At 60.1% G+C, this 17879-nt stretch overlaps 1 protein-coding gene across 1 annotated transcript in view; it reads right to left on the reverse strand.

Annotated features, from left to right (window-relative positions):
• Positions 1-17879, reverse strand: part of CELSR1 (cadherin EGF LAG seven-pass G-type receptor 1) — a 147101-nt gene that overhangs the window by 14736 nt on the left and 114486 nt on the right. Inside the window, exons 14-23 of the mRNA XM_068561993.1 lie at positions 15739-15859; positions 13834-14017; positions 13081-13182; positions 12320-12414; positions 11694-11903; positions 10276-10459; positions 8601-8744; positions 4919-5123; positions 3910-4077; positions 2066-2192 (exon numbers count right to left, since the gene is read on the reverse strand). Of these exons, the coding sequence (XP_068418094.1) occupies positions 2066-2192; positions 3910-4077; positions 4919-5123; positions 8601-8744; positions 10276-10459; positions 11694-11903; positions 12320-12414; positions 13081-13182; positions 13834-14017; positions 15739-15859 (1540 nt within the window). The remainder of the gene's footprint in view (positions 1-2065; positions 2193-3909; positions 4078-4918; positions 5124-8600; positions 8745-10275; positions 10460-11693; positions 11904-12319; positions 12415-13080; positions 13183-13833; positions 14018-15738; positions 15860-17879) is intronic.

Raw genomic sequence — 17879 nt, forward strand, 5'->3', positions numbered from 1 at the left:
TAATGCCCCTGACCTGGACACTGAAACACGGCTGAGGTGGTGACTTTTCTGTTACGTGTATTTTGCCACAAGAAAAAAAAATTGAAAAACAAAAAACCCTCACACATAACTCCTGCTGTCCGGCAGGTGTGGGGCCTGTCCACCCAAATTCTGAGCTGAGAGACCTTCAAACAGAGCTTCAGTTCACGCAAAAGGCAGAGATGCCACAGCTGCAGGAAACCACAGTTGTCTCCTGTGCTTTTTTTGCAAAATAGGACACTCGTCCAGGACCTGGCCCCCGACGGAGGTTTGGCATTTGGGGAGCCAGCAGCTCCGGTTCTCCAGTAACTTCCAGAAAGCACCATTCTGAACTTGCAGAGAGCTGTGAGCCAGGGCTGCCTGGGGAACTCGGGGAGCCAGGCCTGGGGGGGATGGGGGGGCACTGAGCGCTCAGGGGTCTCAGAGAGCCAGGCCTGGGGGGGATGGGGGGGGCACTGAGCGCTCAGGGGTCTCAGAGAGCCAGGCCTGGGGGGGATGGGGGGGGCACTGAGCGCTCAGGGGTCTCAGAGAGCCAGGCCTGGGGGGGATGGGGGGGGCACTGAGCGCTCAGGGGTCTCAGAGAGCCAGGCCTGGGGGGGATGGGGGGGGGCACTGAGCGCTCAGGGGTCTCAGAGAGCCAGGCCTGGGGGGGATGGGGGGGGGCACTGAGCGCTCAGGGGTCTCAGAGAGCCAGGCCTGGGGGGGATGGGGGGGGCACTGAGCGCTCAGGGGTCTCAGAGAGCCAGGCCTGGGGGGGATGGGGGGGGCACTGAGCGCTCAGGGGTCTCAGAGGGCCAGGCCTGGGGGGGATGGGGGGGGCACTGAGCGCTCAGGGGTCTCAGAGGGCCAGGCCTGGGGGGGATGGGGGGGGCACTGAGCGCTCAGGGGTCTCAGAGAGCCAGGCCTGGGGGGGATGGGGGGGCACTGAGCGCTCAGGGGTCTCAGAGAGCCAGGCCTGGGGGGGAATGGGGGGGCACTGAGCGCTCAGGGGTCTCAGAGAGGCTGGGAGCTGCAGCAGCACTGACTCCCCGAGGCTGGGGCGCTATTTAGAGGCCTCTGGCTTCAAGGCACCTGGGGCGTGGGAGCCTTGATTCCTGCTCTGGCTTCATTTCTTCTGCCTGAACTTCTGCTTCCTTTGCCTGCGAGTCCCCTCCTGGTGGTGCCCAGCTTCCTGGCCATGAGAGGACCCCCAAACCCGCCCCTCCATGGACAAAGACCACTAATAATTAACCCCCTTCAGGCTGGGACCCGGAGCTTCTGCCCATGGGCAAGAAGCCCCTGCCCGTGGGAGCTTTCTGCCTTGGGCTCCCAGAGGCACACTCTCTGCTCTTGTCACCCTAACACCCATCAGCAGCAACTTGTGACTGACTCACCCTCCCAAGAATGTGACAGAAACTTGGGTCGCTGCATACCGGGAGGTCCTGGGAGGGATGACGGTGTGGCCGCCCGGGTCACATCCCAGCCTGAAAACAGGGTGAGGTCTCCCAGGCCTCGGTTTGGCTCCTTGACATCAGTACACAACCCTGCCAGGCTGACCCTGCCCTGCTTGGGCCCCCCTGCCTCACTGGAGGCCCCCAGAGGCCACCGAAAACACTGGAGGGTAAACATTAGCCATCCCACTGCGGCTCGGGGCTCCTGACCGAGCCTCCTTGGTCCTTTGGGGCCAGCGTGTGCGGCACTGAAGAGAGACGCTCCCTTTGTTCCCGCCAGCCGTCTCTTTTCTTCCTTAAAATTCAAAGTGCAGCGGCAGCAGCGTCACCTAACAGACTGCGGAGAACCCTGTTCTGAAGTGAGGTGTACAAGCCAGGAGTTTCCTCTCTGAGGTTCTGGACCGCCGTCACGGTTTCTAATTCACAACCTGGGCTCTCTGAAAACTCTTTTAAGGGGGCTCTGTTACGGAAATCCTAACAGATCCTGGCCAGTTCTCCTGGAGCTCCGTTTGTTCAAAGCCCTTAGCAGGAAAGATGCAGCTCACAGAAGAGCGGGCTTGGGGGGGCCAGGACACACTTGCCAGCTGGGCAGGGGTTGCCCTGGGGGCGGTGCCCACCTCACGCCGGGAGATGTCCATGAGCACGGCCGAGCTGGTCGCGTGGCTGCACCGGCAGGCGACGTGGGTCCGGTTTCGGGACAGCAGCTCACAGCCCTTGGCCGACCAGCCTCCAGTCCCACCGAGGCTGCAGAGAAAAGCAGGGTGAGCTGGTTCCCTCCACTGCATGGGTCTCTGGGGCCCTCCCGCCCCCACTGGAGCCCAAGCAACGTCTTTGCTGTGCCCCAGCCAAGTGCCACTGTCACCGCTGTGAGGACCATGGCCCCAGCGGCCCCCGGGGCCGTGTGAACCCTCTCCCTTCCCTTTCCAGGCCGGTGGGGGCCTCTGAAGAGCACCCACTGCGGTTCACGTTCATGCGTCGTTCAGCAGTAAAACTTCAACGGGATGTCGCAGGCCCCTTTGTCGGAGACATTAGTCAGTTGTTAAAATAGCCACTGTGTGCTTTGGTCTCCTTTTGAGGCTCGATGATTTAAGAAGAAACATCTTACATCCGTTTTATACTTTCATCTTCAGATTGCACAACGTTTTTTATGGCAATTGCATGGAAGCAGGGCCCCATCATTACCCCGTTTTACTGATGGGGAGCCCCAAGTGACAGGCTGCTATAGGTGTGTCGCGGCCTCAGACGGAGCCCTGCCCTCCCTGACTCTGGGAGAGTCAAGCAGCTTCTCTGATCCTTAGTGTACTCATCTGTAAAATGGGACGTGAAGGCTAACACACGTTTGCCAAGAACTTTAAGGTCTGGGATGGCAGATGCAGCACAAAGCAGAAAGGATAATTAGAGCCCCGGCTGGCTAATTGCTGGGATTCAATCAAGTGACCATGAGAGACAGCCGAGCCTAACGCGTGCCAGACAGACCTCAACACCGGCCTCGTCGTGAAAGTGGACCCTGCATTCTCTTTTGTAAGCCAAGCGTCTATTGCCCTCCAGGCGCTATGCTGGTTGCTCATGAACTGGAATTTGGAAACTACAGAAGGAGAGAGAGAGTGGCACGTGGCGCCTGCTGATCTAAACCTGCTTCCCAGCGTGGGCGCCCAGCAGAGACCCCGTGGCAGAGACCCGACCCACCTAGTGGAACCGCGGTTTTGGGGAACGTTTGGGCTGCATGGGAGTGAGCACAAAACTCCGTCCTGGCTGCAAGCGCCGGGGGCGGGGGTGGGAGGCAGATGGATGCTGCTGATGTGGGCGGGGCCTCTGAGGGGTCAGACCAGCCCCAGCAGCTGCCACGTGGGTCTCCAGGGCGGGATGGCTGAGGTCAGGGACCTTCGCCTGGTACAGGGACTCCGCTACACACATCAGGGATTTTCCGCTGTCGGTGGGAGGACCCTGGGCCCAGTCTCTGAGTCCCGCCCCCGTGTGTGTCCAGAACAAACCCCGGCCTCGTTTGGTGGTGGACGGGGCGCTTGTTGGCCGGAGTCCCGCAGGTGAGGGGCCCCGTCTCCACGCTGGTCTTCTCGAGGGATCTCCATGTGTGCCTGTGCATGTGTGTGCACGTGTGTGTGACCCTATGTGTGAACGTCGTGCATGCCTGTGTTTCCAGATGTGTCTGTGGGCATTCGTGTACACATGTGTGCATGGTCATAGCTGGGTGCATGTGCACACATGTATGTTTGTTTCCAGGTGTGCATATGTGTACATGCCTGTGCACAGGTGTGTAACTGTGGGCTTATGGGGGACTCCGACACCCCCAGGAGGGGCTGGAAGGGAAGCAATGGGCCACAGAAGAACTCCCAAGGCGCTCTGCCAGCGGAGCCTTGGGGACCTGTGCGCGGGCACACCTGGCCTCAGCAAAGCCCCCCAAGGAAATGCAGCGTTCCAGGGCAGGGAGGGGCGTCACCCGTACGTGATGGAGTGGTTCCAGAACACGCAGACCGGCTTGGTGCGCTCCTCGGTCTCCAGGAGGGTGTGCTCCACCAGGACGGGCCTCTCCAGGGGGCTGGGCAGCGGGGCCCCCTCGCTGTACACCACCGCGCTCACCACGGGTGTGTTGATGACGGGCCGGTTAGGCAGCCTGCAGGGGAGAAGCCAGGGCACAGGCACAAACCTGCGTGCAGCCCTGATGAGGGCATGGCGCGGAGGTCTCTCCAGGAGGGACCGAATCAGGCGCACGAGCTCAGAGCCGCAGCCTCAGCCCTTGGGAAGGCACGGTTGAGGGAGCGGTGGTGTGGCCTTCGTAAAGGTTTTATCACCAATGGGCAAGCACAGGGTCACCCCTGGGACAAAGGCAGACTTCGGAAATTTAAAATGAAGAGAAGGTATGTGCGCGAAGACGTCAAGGCCCCACCGCGGAGAACAGCAAATCCCTGGAACGCTGGGAATGTCCAGTGAAAGGAAGCTGGTGCAGTGGTGACGGCTCAGAGAGGCCTCTCATCCAGCCACTGGGAAGGATGCATATGAAGACCACAGACCCAGGCAGGAGCTGGAAGTGATTCTAAGGTTGAAAAGTGAAGCCTCTGTGCTCCGCCTCTGCTCAGGCCTCGAAGCCCTTTGGTGGCATTTGCTTCTTCAGCCGGTATTTACTGAGCTGCCCTAGGTGCTGGGGCCACCAACAGCCGGTGGCAGGCAGGTGTGCGGGGACGGATGCCCCGAGCAGGAATTACACTGCTGAGCCTGGGGTGTGTGCTGGGGAGGGGCGTTCCTGGCAGAAACACTAGGCAGACCCAGAACCTCTGTCCCAGGGAGATCACTGGGCAGTGGTCTCTGGCTGTGGGCCGGGGTCACTGCGTAGCGTGCCTGTACAGATGTTCCGGTGGTTGAGATTCTGACTTATGGAAGCCTCGGAACCCTCTGGAAACTGCCCCCCGCCCCCCCCCCCCCCACCCCCCACGCCGAGCTCCTGGAGCCAGGCTTACCTGAGGCTGCGGCGGTCCGGGTCATAGTGCTCGGGCAGGAGCTGCCCCAGGGTCCGGTAGATGATGACCAGGGCGATGGCGAACTGGCCAGGCTCCTCGGGGTGTCTCTTCTGCCTCCTGAATGGGGCCTCCATCTCGGCGCTGGGCTGCGGGCGCGCCGTCTGTGGGGCGGCCCTGCGACCGGCCGGCCTCACCGTGGGGCCCTCTGCAACGCAAGCACAGCGTGAGGAAGGGGGCTGGACGCCTGTGTTCCCACCAAATCACCTTCTGCTTGAGCCAGTGCTTCCTGAAATCAGTAGATGTTCCATGGGAAACAGTAGGAGGTTTCTCAAAAGATCAAACACAGAACCACCACAGGACCCTGCAACTCCACTTCTGGGTGTGCACCCCAAAAAGCTGAAAGCAGGCACTCGACAGATGCTTGCACACCCACGCTCACAGTGAACATGATTCACAACAGCCAAAAGGTGTAAGCAGCCCAAGTGTCCATCAACGGATGTTGGATAAGCAAAACGCAGTCCCATCCATATAAAGAGATGTCATTTAGGCTTAGAAAGGAAGGAGGTTCTGGCACAGGCTACAATGTGGATGAACTTTGAAGACACGATGCTCGGTGAGAGAAGCTGGTCAAATATTGTAGATTCCACTTATGTGGGGAACCTGGAGACTGACTTCGTAGAAAGCAGCCACAGTCACCCACATTTTCCACAATCCACAAAGTGCCCCGGCTGTGCCTGGTCCAGGAGTTGTCTCCGGAAACATCCACCACCCAGTACGCGCTGCCCAGAGCACAGGCTCCAGGGGGGCGGGCGGCGGAGCCCTGAGGGTTGGGTTCTGGGAGGGGCGACACGTCTTGGGGAGGGGAGGACAGGAGCAGAGCCGAGGGGTTTGGAGGTGCGGTGGGGGAGGGTCTCCCCTCTGCCCCCGTGATGGGGACGCCACACACCTTTCAGGCCCTTCTGACCCTGCTCAGGGCTGTGCTGGTCAGCGGCTGTTTAACAGCACCGGCTAGCCTCACTCAGGCTGGTTAACCATACTGGTGAGCCACACTCAGGCTGTTTAACAGCACCGCCTAGCCTCACTCAGGCCAGTCAGTGATGCAGGCTGGTCCTCGACACTCTGGCTTTGGGGTCAGCAGGGAGGCGGCTGCAACTGCCGCTAGGGCTGCTGTTTTCCAGGGTTTGGCTGAGAGCTTTTGGGAAGGTGCGGGAGTCACCACCCACTCTCCCGCTCTGGCTGGCCCGTCACCCAGCCGGGCTGTTCTGGCTCTTCCTCTGGGCGAGGGCAGTGCAGGCTGTGGGCTTCCTGAGTGGAGGGCCCGATGCCCCCCCCGGCTGGGGGATCCTCCCAGGCCCCGACCCCGACTTGAGTCAGACGCCTCCCTGTCGAGGGCCCGGACTTGACGAGCCGATGTCATCATCTTCAGCAGCAAGTGCGTCTAGCCGCTGCCCCTCCTGTGACGTCCCACAAAGCCGGGCCCCATAGGGACGCTGACTCAGTGCTCCCTAAGCCTCCCACCGCCTGGCTCCCCTGCCTCTGTTCAGCCGCCCTGGGCCGGGCTCCAGGCCCCCTCCTCCAGCAGGCTGTCACCTCCCGGGGGCATCAAGTGAGAGGCTGCGGCGGGGACACCAGACAGCACCCTGCAGCGGGGTGGCCTCTCGGGAGCGTGTCATGACCCCAGAGCCCACACACCCCTTCCCCGTGTCTGCTCCTGGCCCCAGACACATCGATGGGTCTAAAGCCCCAGTTTCTTCCACGACTCGACTGACCCATCGTGTCTCCAGCTAACCAGTCAGCCAGCAAGTGGGTACCGGAGGCCCCCCTTGGGCAAAGCATCCAGGGGTACCTCACCCCAGTAGAACAGGCAACACGCACACACGCTGCCTGGGCCAAGGGCTGGAGAGCCTTCCCAGGAGGGAGTCAGGGCAAAGAAGGGATCTGGGCCAAGGGGAGAAGGTCAGTGTCTGAGGAAGGAGGGCGTAAGCCTGGCGAAGCCCGAGGGGGCGGGTGAGAGGTGGGCAGAGGCTCGGAGCCAAGCCCCAGGGCTGACCCCCAGTGGACGCCTGAAACTGCAGATATTACAAACACTATTATATATTATATTTTTTCCTATACATACACACCCCTGATAAGGCTTAATTTGTAAATTAGGCACATTAAGAAAACAACAATAACCAATAATAAAACAGAACAATTACAAGTATACACTGTATTAAAAGTTATGTGAATGTGGTCTCTTTCTCTTTCTTTCAAAATACCTTATTGCACAAACTTAATGCCTTTTCCATCTTCACTAAGCACTTACCATGCACTGTGGCTGTAACTTTTGCAGTTTTAGTTGCAATGGCAAACTAGCATAAATTTCTTTTTCCGTCCTCACAATTTCACAGATAGAAGATCTGTTCTTACTGTGGATCTTAGCAACCCCAGCGTACGATTTTTCTTTCCTTACTAAGTCGAGAATTTTCGCCCTTTCACGTAAAGGAAGCGCTTCGTGGCTTCCCTTTGGCACAACTGAGTTGCCAGCACCACTACTTTTGCTCTGAGGTCGTAATATCAGGCAGATAAGGGCCACTTGAACACAAGCCCTGTGATAACTTCCACAGTCGATCTGATCACCTAAGTGACCAATGGGCAGGGCTACGCTGAACAAAGGGATGACTCACACCCCACGTGGGATGGAGTAAGTTTGCAACGAGCTACTCAGAACCGGCACGCAATTTAAAACATGAATTGCTTATTTCTGGAATTTTCCAGACCATGGTTGACCTTGAGTTACTGAAAACTCAGAAACCACAGATAAAGGGGTGATGGCTGTATATCACTATTCTGAGGATAACTCTGAACAAAACACACTGCTCAAGGCCCGCGCACCGCGATGAAGAGTGGCCCCCGCTCGCCGCAACTAGAGAAAGCCCCCGCACAGAAACGAAGACCCAACACAGCCATAAATAAATAAATAAATAAATAAATATTAAAAAAAAAAAAAAACAAAACAACACACTGCTCAATGTTGAAAACCCAAATCAATCCCAAATAAATACAATTTGTAAGATGGGGTCAGTTGTCAAGCTTGAGCCTACATCAGTGTAAAACCCTCTTTAAAAGTTTTTAAGATGCCTGAATAACACCCATGTAACTGATGAAACGAATTTACTAAAACCCTTCAAATTTTTAACTGTCCGTTACAGAATTTTATGTCTTCAAGCTCCTACCTTGGGGGAGACATTTTCAGTAGCTTACGTGGATCTGTGAAAAAATACTTTAAGAAAATTCAACGTGTTTTTAAGCCGTGCGGTATTAGAGTCCTAACCCAGGATTGGAGAACTGCACACAGACGACTCTGGTTTGGTTTTTGGGGGGGGGGGGGGGGTCGGGGAGGAGTGTAAAAATTTTACATCCACCGAGAGGCAGCTTTTCACTGCACAAGGAAGACAACCTCACGCACAATTTAGGTGTTCACTCGTTCATCACATTGTAAATTAGCCTAAGTTTTCTAAGGAACACCCTACCATTGCCTTTCCGTCTGACGCCAGCAAACGGGCTGCTGGATGCAGGGCAGATGCGCACGCGCAGATGGCGCTGCGACGACGGCGGACCCACTCCCCCTGCGGCACCACGGAGGCCCGCCCTCCTCCCCCTGCCGCCCCCAAGGGCAGCCGTCGTGTCTCAGTGGCTTTACCTTTCCTCTCGGGTGGTCTGAAGAAGTCCTCCGAGAAGAAGACCGAGGACTCCAGGTCTTTGGGGACCTCGCCCCGCAGGTGCTCGAACCGCGGCACCCGGGCTCCCGTGAAGTTCAGTTTGTCGAAGACGTCGACGGCGAGAACTGAGGGGACAGGCGCCTCCATCACACGCGGCTCCCAACCCCTCCCGCGGAGAGCCTGCCCGGACCCGTGCCATTTTCAAACCGACCAGGACGGCTGTCCCCGATCGCCTTTAAACAGAACCTACCTCCACTTCCTGCTGAGTCACACAGCCCGGTGCCTTACCGGGGGTCTCGGGGAGCTCAGGAGGCACCCCCCGGCCCCCCCCCCATGGGCGTGTCATTTCCCTGCAGCTGTGTCCCTGGCCGGCAGTCAGCCCTGCAGGCTCCAGGGCGACCCCCCAGGTCTTCCCGCTGAGCCGTCTTTCCAACACCCCCAATACAAAGGGCGCCCTCAATTCACCGCACAGGCAAGGGCTGTGCTCCCACCTGAGGCGCTCAGGACCAGGGTGGGTGGGAGCCCTGGAACGCGGGAGGCAGGGGCCACTGGCCCCAAGGACTGGGAGGATGGACAGGGCTGGCCTGTGGCCCGAGCACAGGGAGAACCAAGAAGGAAGCTCTCGGCCCAGTGCAGGGGCGATGGTCCCAACCACAGGGCATCAGAGAAGGACACTGAGGGGTGTGCGGGCAGAGGTGGGCCAGAGGCTTGGCCGGGACCTGCCTGAAGTCTCTGGAAGGGGCTGGGGGGCAAGGGTTACACCAGGTGCCCGCAGGCGCCCGTGTCCTGTCCGTCCCCGAGAGTCTGCGGGCCAGCTCTGCCAGACCCTCTCTCGGGACAGAGGCCGGAATGCCAGGCACCCACCCTTCTGTCCTGCCCCAGTGATGACGGGGTCCCAAGCCCACCTCCCCCCCAATGCAAGGCAGGTGGCATCCTGGGCTCAGGCGGGCCTGGGAGGCGCAGACCAGCCCGAACATCTTCTGGTCGGGAAGTGAGGGCCCCTCCCTGGGGGCCTGGGAGTTCACGGCAGGGATGCCGCCGCACCTGGGTTAAAGGCTCAGGCCCTCCTGGCGACAGATAATCGGCTAACTCAAGGGGCGATTCCCCGGGAAGGGGCAATCCCTGGGTCCTGCCCGAGCCCCCATGGGGGTGCTAAGTCAACAGTCACGGGAGGAGAAAACCAGCAGCCCCCGCCTGTAGGACGGGCCCCCGCTCCAGGGACTCCGCTGCTGTGTCTGGGTGGGTAGGGCTGGTTCTACCACCAGGGCTTCCTCCCCAGGAAGGAAGCCGACGTTCAACCCCCGACCCCCGAGCAGCACGTCCTGGGCCCCCGGGGTGACTCGGTCCACAAGCGCTGGCTCTGCTGGTGGCTCGGCTCCCGGCCCAGGGAGGGGGTTCCCCCTCCGCCAGGTGCCAGGTGCCTGTCCCCGTCCCTCTCCCAGGGTCTGCGCCTCTGGGTGAGCCTGGAGGCTGGACCTGCCGCCGGACCCTCCAGCCCACGTCCCTGGGCAGCCCCACACCTAGTTCTGAAGGCAAGGGGACCACCAAGGTCCTGCCAGCGTCAACCCTTCTCCCAGAGATGGCCGAGGGGCACTGCACCTGAGACGGGCCCCAGGGTTCCACCGTCCCCCCCGCCGGGCCCACAGCCTCACTCACTCATGTTGGGGGTGACGATGACGAAGGGCCGCAGGTAGGTCCTCCGCAGGTTCCGGGCCACGTTGCTGAAATAGGCCTCGAAGCGCCTCAGCAGCTGCGCGGTGCCCCCCTCGCTCCGCTGGATCTGCTCCCACGCGGCCCTGGTGCCCGGGGCCAGGAGGGCGCTGCCCGCCTGGACGACGTCCTGGTCAGACAGACAGACGGACAGACAGCGCTCAGCTCATGTGAGCGGCTGGCCGGCGCAGGCCTGGCTGACACGCTGGGGCCCAGGCTCCAGAGAGCCTTTAGGTCGCAGGACCAGGCCGGGCCAGGATCAGAAACCGCGAGAGGCTGTGCTCTCATCTCCAAGGCAGGAGACACGTGTCGGGGGAAACCGTGCAGGGGGTTTCACCGTGTGCACCCCGTGACACAAAGGGGAGCAGGCGTGCGGGGACGCCCCCCGTTACATCGGAACCCCCAGCCCCACCAGGAGAGCCCGGCCTGGGAACGGCCGCCCCGTCGCTGAGCCCACAGCAAGGCCGCCGAGGACGCGCCGCGGGTTCCAGTTTGGGAGATGCTCTGTCCTGCGCACCTCAGATGAACAGGGGGCAGCGGGGAGACACTCGGCTGCCACGGGGACTCGGGGGCCACAACCCAGATGCAAACCAGGACGGAAAACTTCTGTTCGCAAAGAACCGAAAGTGGGAACAAACTCCCTGGGCCCGAACTCTCAGACCTGGATTGAAATACAGGTGCGGGAACACTGCCAAGGCCCTGAGGGCTCCGCACGGACAGGGGAGGTCCCCGGGGGCTCAGTGTGGACGGGGAGGCCTTAGAGAGGAGTGAAGAGGAAGCACGAGGCAATGCCATGCCTCACCCACACCCACACCCCTGGCAAGAGCAGTTTATAAACCGGATGAATGGGCCTCCTCACCAGTTACGCTAAACAGACACGTCTCAGGGGCTGATCACTTAAAGACAAAACAGGACTGTCTCTGCAGCAGGAGGCATCAAGCCGTGTGAGAGCAGGACCTCAGAGTTTTGGGGGGGTCCTGGCGCCCCACCTCTTACGGGTTGTGTGCCCTTGGTTCCCTGTGCCTCAGCTTCCTTAACTGTAAAGCAGGGCGACACCTGAGCTTCATACAGGATGTGTGTGGGAGTAAGTGGGCCGATTCCTGTAGCCCCCAGGACACTGGCGTGCACGCAGTGGTCAGGTGACAGCGGCACCGCTGTCATCACCGTCAGGTCTGTCTCTTTGCCAAGACGCTCCTAACACTTGGAATCCCTTTTGCTGGTCACTGAACTGGCCTGGGCTCACGTCTGAAAAGGGCAGTCTGGCCCTGAGGACACCGGGCCAGACGACCTTCCACGACCGAGCCAGGGCCCCCGGTCCAGCTCACCCCTGGACGTGTGGGGCTCTCTGCCCGCCGCCTTCCTACCTCGTGGAAGTCGGCGTCCCGCGTGGCCGCCAGCTCGAAGCCCTGCTGGCTGCTCTCATGCAGCAGGACGCGGCCCAGCAGCTGGTAGGCCGTCCGCACGTCGTTGCCGAAGAGTGGGTCCGTGTGCCGCGTGGCGTTGCGCAGCGCCTGGGCCAGCCACAGGGACCGGTCACCGTCCATCCGCGTCGCGTTCCGGCTCAGCTTCTCGTTCTGGGTCGGGGAGCAAGCGCCAGGTCGGCCCTGGGCCCTTCCCCTGACTCAGAATCCACTACTTTCCAGGGGAAATACCCTTGTCAGGAAAGAACCTTAAAAATCCCCAAGCCCCAAAATGAACTTGGGCTGATGGCCGTGGCACAAAAAAGGAGGGTCTGTCAGGCTAAAAAGCACTTGGAAAAAGACACCAGGTGGAAGAAGGGAGAGAGTATGACACTGTGAGTCATGGGCGGATGGCAGGGTGGGGGGCTCGGGCGTGGGGACTCTTGAGTCTGCAGAACCAGACGCAGGGTGGGGTCTGGAGAGGGAGGAGGACATGGCTGCCGCCGTGCCCCGAACAGATGTGCTGTCCCCGGGCCCCGCCCAGCCTGGAAGCCCACCCTCTTCCTGCACGTCCCCAGGGTGCAGCCTACCATGGCTTTGAGGTCCACGAAGGAGACGGTGGTGCAGTTAAAGAGCTCTGGGGGCAGCCAGCCCTTCTCCCCGCTGCAGTGCCGGACCGCGTTTCCTGGGGAACAGAGAAGGACCTGCCAAGCCTGAAAGCTGAACTGTGAATGAACCCCTCGGCTGGCCCAGGGCCAGCAGGTGCCATAGCCACGAAGCCAACACTGCTCTTCCTTCAGACCCGGGGACACGCTGACAGCTGCCTGACACTCACAACCAGGCCTTACCGTTGGCCTGAGCTGCCCAGCAACTACGGGTGGACACCTGAGCAAGTCCGTGGAAAGAGAAATCGGCTGAGTGGTCCATCGAGCACCCACCGTGTCCGCATGCGCTGCAAGCCCACCCGGATCCCACTCCGGGCTGGCGCTTTCTCTGCACTGACTCACCAGACCTCCCCCAGCCCCCTGCAGCCGGACGCAGCTACCCTCCCAGTTTTACGATGAGAGGCCAATGCTGTGAACGGTGAGGCAGCTTGTCCGAGCCTCCCCCACACCGTCCCCATCCCAGCCACTAGGCTCTTTGTATTTTCATTGTGCTCTTTCCAGGTTTTATCATTTAGGACTGAGGAAAAAGTTATCTTATCCGCCCGATCACTCTGGCTAAAGGAACTATTTCAACACAGAACATCCGGTGAGTTCCGACGCCTCGGCCGGCTCTCCCGCAAGCCGCACGCCTCCATCTAATGTCCCGCCTGGAATGGATGCCACAGGCCACACCCCACGGTACTTACCCACAGACCCTTTAGGGCACGGCACTGCGGCCGGCTGCCCGAACTTGGTCTGCGGCCACCAGATGCCAGCCTCAAACGCTCTGGGACAGCCATTGTAGATCACTGGGGTACGGAGGGAAGAAGGCGCTCAGCCTGGCACATCCGTGCACACAGACGTGCATCGTGCTAGACACGCTCCTCCGGGACGGAGGCCCCGCCCCCACCAAGAACCGGACCCCTCGCATCCCCCCATCGGTGTTAGAACGGGCGGGGGGGGGGGGGGACCCAGGCTCTGACCCACGCCTCCTGACGGGCCAGTGGACAGAAGGCCAAGCAGACACAGCTGGACCAGGAGGCTGTCAGGCGCCCCCACCACGCCCCAGGAGTGTGTGGTGCACAGACATGCACGCACACGTGCACACACACAGGCAGACACACATGCACACACACACAGGCAGACACATGCACATGCAGACATGCGCGTGCACACATGCAGACACACATGCACAGACATGCACACATGCACAGACATGCACACGCAGACACACATGCACACACGCACACACACATGTACACGCAGACACGCACACATGCACACACGCATATACAGGCAGACATGCACACGCAGACACACACACAGACACACACCCGTGCACATGCATGCACACGCAGACACACACACATGCACACGCAGACACACACACACACACACACGCAGACACACAGTGGCCTGTCCCTGCCGTACAGCCTGAGAGGGTCAAGGGCAACACGGACCTTCGCAGCCGAGGACGGTGACCTCGGCGAAAGGGTTGTCGCAGCGGTTGCACTGGCGGCCAATGACGCCGGGCTTGCAGCTGCACTGGCCAGTGTCCATGTCGCACGCGCGGCTGTGGGAGCCGTGCGGGAAGCAGTCACACGGCAGGCAGGTGTCCTGCCCCGGGGGCCTGTAGTAATTCTCCTGCAAGAGCCAGAAGCAGAGGCTGGACGTCAGACACCGCAGACAACCTACACCTGGAGGACGTTTCCTGAGCCACGTCAGGGTTCCCGCCCGGCTCCCTGGCCTCCCGGCTGTCCTCCACCCACGGCCTCCAGGCCAGCGGCGTCTGGGGCCCCCAGGGCGGACGGGGCAGGTGTGTCCTCCAGGAAAACACGCCCTCTCTCACATCTCAGCAAACACTTACCGTGAGCCACCATCTGTCCTAAAAAGGGTCAGAGATTCAAATGGAGATCTATGCACAAGGGTACCAGAATGGCTGACGGAGGTGTTTCTTTTTTTAACTGTGAGAAATTAGAAGCCACCCGAACATCTGTCGTTGGGCAGGGCGAGCCGATGGTCAAGAGCATGGGCTTGAGTTCTGGAAAGTCCTGGATTTACGCCCAGCTTGGCCATTCACTGGCCACACTGCCCTTGCCAGGACACTTGGCTTCCCAAGGTCCAAGGGTCCCCGGCTGAAAACTGGGACAGGCTGTGACTTGGGCAGACTCGTGGCCAGTGACAGAGGCTTCTGTGTCAGGCAGGGACACGGAACTGTCCCACAGGGGGATCCAACTGTGTGTCTTTCGGTGCCCGAGGAGGCACTGCATGTGAGCAGTCACTCTGGGAGGGCGCACGGTATCACTGTCACTGTTTACGGTCCTTTCTGCATTTTCTATAATTTTTGATGAAAAAAAAAAAAGACCCTAGGCATGCTTCCCCCAAGTACCCTCCTCACTTTCCTCCTGCCCTGCCCGCCACCAATGCCACGACCGCCATCTCACACCATGTGGTTTGTGTGGTCCTGATCTGCTAGGGCCCTTATGATCTTTCAGGTGACATCGGAGGCACAGTGGAGCGCGCGGGACACGACGCATGTCAGACAGGGCGCCGGGGAGCATCAGAGGGCGCCATGACGGCAGGTTCCCCTCTTGGGTCAGCAAGCCTGGCCGCGGGACAGCGCGTCCCTCCGAGCGGCTACTATTACACACAGAATTTTCCTTTGGGCTTCAAGTTACCGGCAGCTCATGGCAGTTGTCGACACAACATTCTGAAGGTACGTGGAATTTTCTGGGAGGCCCAGAGGGCCGGGGTTCCCTGTGCTTTGGTCTGAGAACACTGCGGCTCTGCACGAGGATGACAGGCACCCGAGGCGAGGGAGTGGGCAAAGCTTTTCGTATTTTAAATGTTGGTCGTCACTGGGGACTTCCCTGGTGGTCCAGTGGCTAAGACTCCGCACTCCCAATGCAGGGGGCCTGGGTTTGATCCCTGCAGGGAACTAGATCCCACATGCTGCAAGTAAGAGTTCGTATGCCGCAACTAAAGATCCCGCACACGGCAACGAAGGTCCCGCGTGCCGCAACTAAGACCCGGAGCAGGCAAATTAATTAATTAAATATATTTTTAAAATGTTGGTCATCATTGAGTGGTTTGATAAAAGACCAGGAAAATGGTCAACCAGGAGAACCATGTTTGGTGACGAGGATGAGTCAAACTCACAGAAATTGCTTGGTTTCCCGTGACCGTGTGTGGGGCTGAGCCAGCTTACAGGTGAGAACCTGTAAGCTGTGTTCACCCACGGTGAACCCCGTGAGTACCCAAGTGTGTGTGTGCTCGTGTCCAGGTAGATGTGTGGGCGGGCGTGCGCGTGTGCACGCCCCGCTGTCTCCCTGGGTCCCTGCTGTCCGCCCGCGGCCAGGCCTCACCTTGCACTGGCACTGCCCGTTGGTCTTGTTGCAGTCAGGGTCGAAGCCTTTGCTGACAGCACAGTGGCAAGGCCCGCACACAGGGTTCCCCCACCAGCCTCTGGGGCACGGAAGGTCGATCCTGTTGGGAAATCAGATGGCAGACGGAAGGTGTACAGAACTGCCCTTTTTGGAACGAGAGGGATGATGGAGGCCTGGGCCTTGGCTGGACTAGTTCTTGGCACCTCCCGCCCCCCTAAGTGGTCTGTTGCCCCCTTGCTGGCCCCCACCTGCAGGACTTAGCATTTTATGACCTATGCCCAGCCTTCCGGGGCCCCGCATCTGGAAGGGTTCTACCTACAATACTGTTATTTTAAAATAATTTGTTTGCTCACTTTTTTCTTCCACCTGCAAGATGCAGGTGAGCGCCCCAACCCAGCTTCCTACGAGCACCACGTCAGTAAGTTCTCTCCGCTCAGCACCCCTACACCGTGACGCCTGGCCCACGAGGGAGGGCGCTCAGGGACAACTGACCCAAGTGTCAGACTGGCTCTTCGCTCAGCCCCACCCAGTGCAGACCGAGCCCAGCCGCCCCGGGCAACCTTCTCCCACGTCCCAGGCATCTGCCAGCACAAGACCGGTGGGACTGGCAGTATCAGTGCTTCCCAGGTCCCCTGGGTCAAATGCTGACCACATCCCCACGGATGCTGGGAGCAGCCTTTCCGGGGATGTGGGGCCTGCTTCAGTCAGCTCAGAGCAGCCCTGGGCTGGACACGGCGGGCTCAGAACCGTCAGACCTGCCCAGTCCTGCCCTCTTGAGCTGCCCGGGCAGACGCTGAGATAGGCGACCTCCACGGTGACAGTGACGAGGCCAGGCTCCTCCCTGCCCCGCCCGGTGGCGGCTGCTGCCTGTTGCTGTCACCCTACGCCCACTCCCCACCTGACCGCTCACTTGAGTGTCCGCTGCTGACCTGTCTGCCTGGGGATGACCCCCAAGTGTCCTTCAGGCTCCGCAAAATGAAACGCTGCCCTGGGTTTACTATCCTGGCTAACGGCATTCCATCCGCCCACCTGCCAGCCATCAACCTCTCCTACTCACTTGTTCACCTAACCAGCAATTATTAAGTACTGACTGTGTACACACTAGGGGCATAACAACGACCAGGATGGGCTGGGGCTCCAGTCTGGTGTTGACGGATCTACATCAACAGTGTGGGGATCCCAGAGGCTTGGTGTCATACCCCTTCTCGCTGTCTCCTCAGCCCTGCCTTGCGGGCATCGCCAGCCCTTGGGGGCGCCGCACGGCCTCCCAGCTGGCTTCCTTTGCCTCCCTTTGCCTCTGGCTTCCGTCTGCTTCCACCACACTCCACCTGTGAGCTGGGGGCGCTCTGACACCCAGACCTGACCCTGCCCCGTTTCTGCAGGGCCCCTGCGGCCTCTACAAAGCCGAGCTGTGTTCCCGGTTTGCAGGCAGGCCCTCTACCCAGGCCTGTGCGTCTCCCCAGCGCAGAACATGCTGGAACAGCACGCGCCAGCTCTGCCCGGGACCCACCCGCTGAGCTCCTTAGACCGGTCTCATCCCATCACTGCTCTCCAGCCCTGCCCCCTTGGTGTCCCCCTGGAATGCCCCCTCCTTCAGCCTCGCTGACTCCCAACCTGCCATCATCCAACGGGCTGTGCGGTGCTGAGGGCGGGGGCTGCATCTGGATCATGGGTGGGGTTACAGCACACACTCCGGTCCCCAGTGGGCAAAGAGCGGAGCGAGGTGTCCCGGCCAGGCGGCGCAGGCTGGCACCACGCGGCTCCTGCACCAGGACGGCCCGGCACCGGCCGAGGACCATCAACCTTGACTGCATCACCTCCCAAAGGGGGTGGGGTCTTGGTGTGTGAAGTATCTCGTGGTCCCACCTGGGAGAAAGTGCTCTACCTGTGATGACTACACACCTGGACTGCGGGGGCCTGGAGAGCGAGATGCTCCCAGTGAATTACACCAGGACTATGTGCACAGCAGAGACGATTGCCACTCCCGACTTGAAAGATAAAGTGTTTTCTGTAATTACACTCATCTTCCCGTATCCCAGCGACTGCCTGCTCTGTGCACAGCTGGGCTCTTGATAAATGAGTTGTGCTGTGCGTTTCTGGGGTGGAAACACGCTCAGGGG

This window comes from Eschrichtius robustus, chromosome 13 (genome assembly GCF_028021215.1).
Source record: "Eschrichtius robustus isolate mEscRob2 chromosome 13, mEscRob2.pri, whole genome shotgun sequence".
In the NCBI taxonomy this organism is placed as follows: Eukaryota; Metazoa; Chordata; class Mammalia; order Artiodactyla; family Eschrichtiidae; genus Eschrichtius; species Eschrichtius robustus.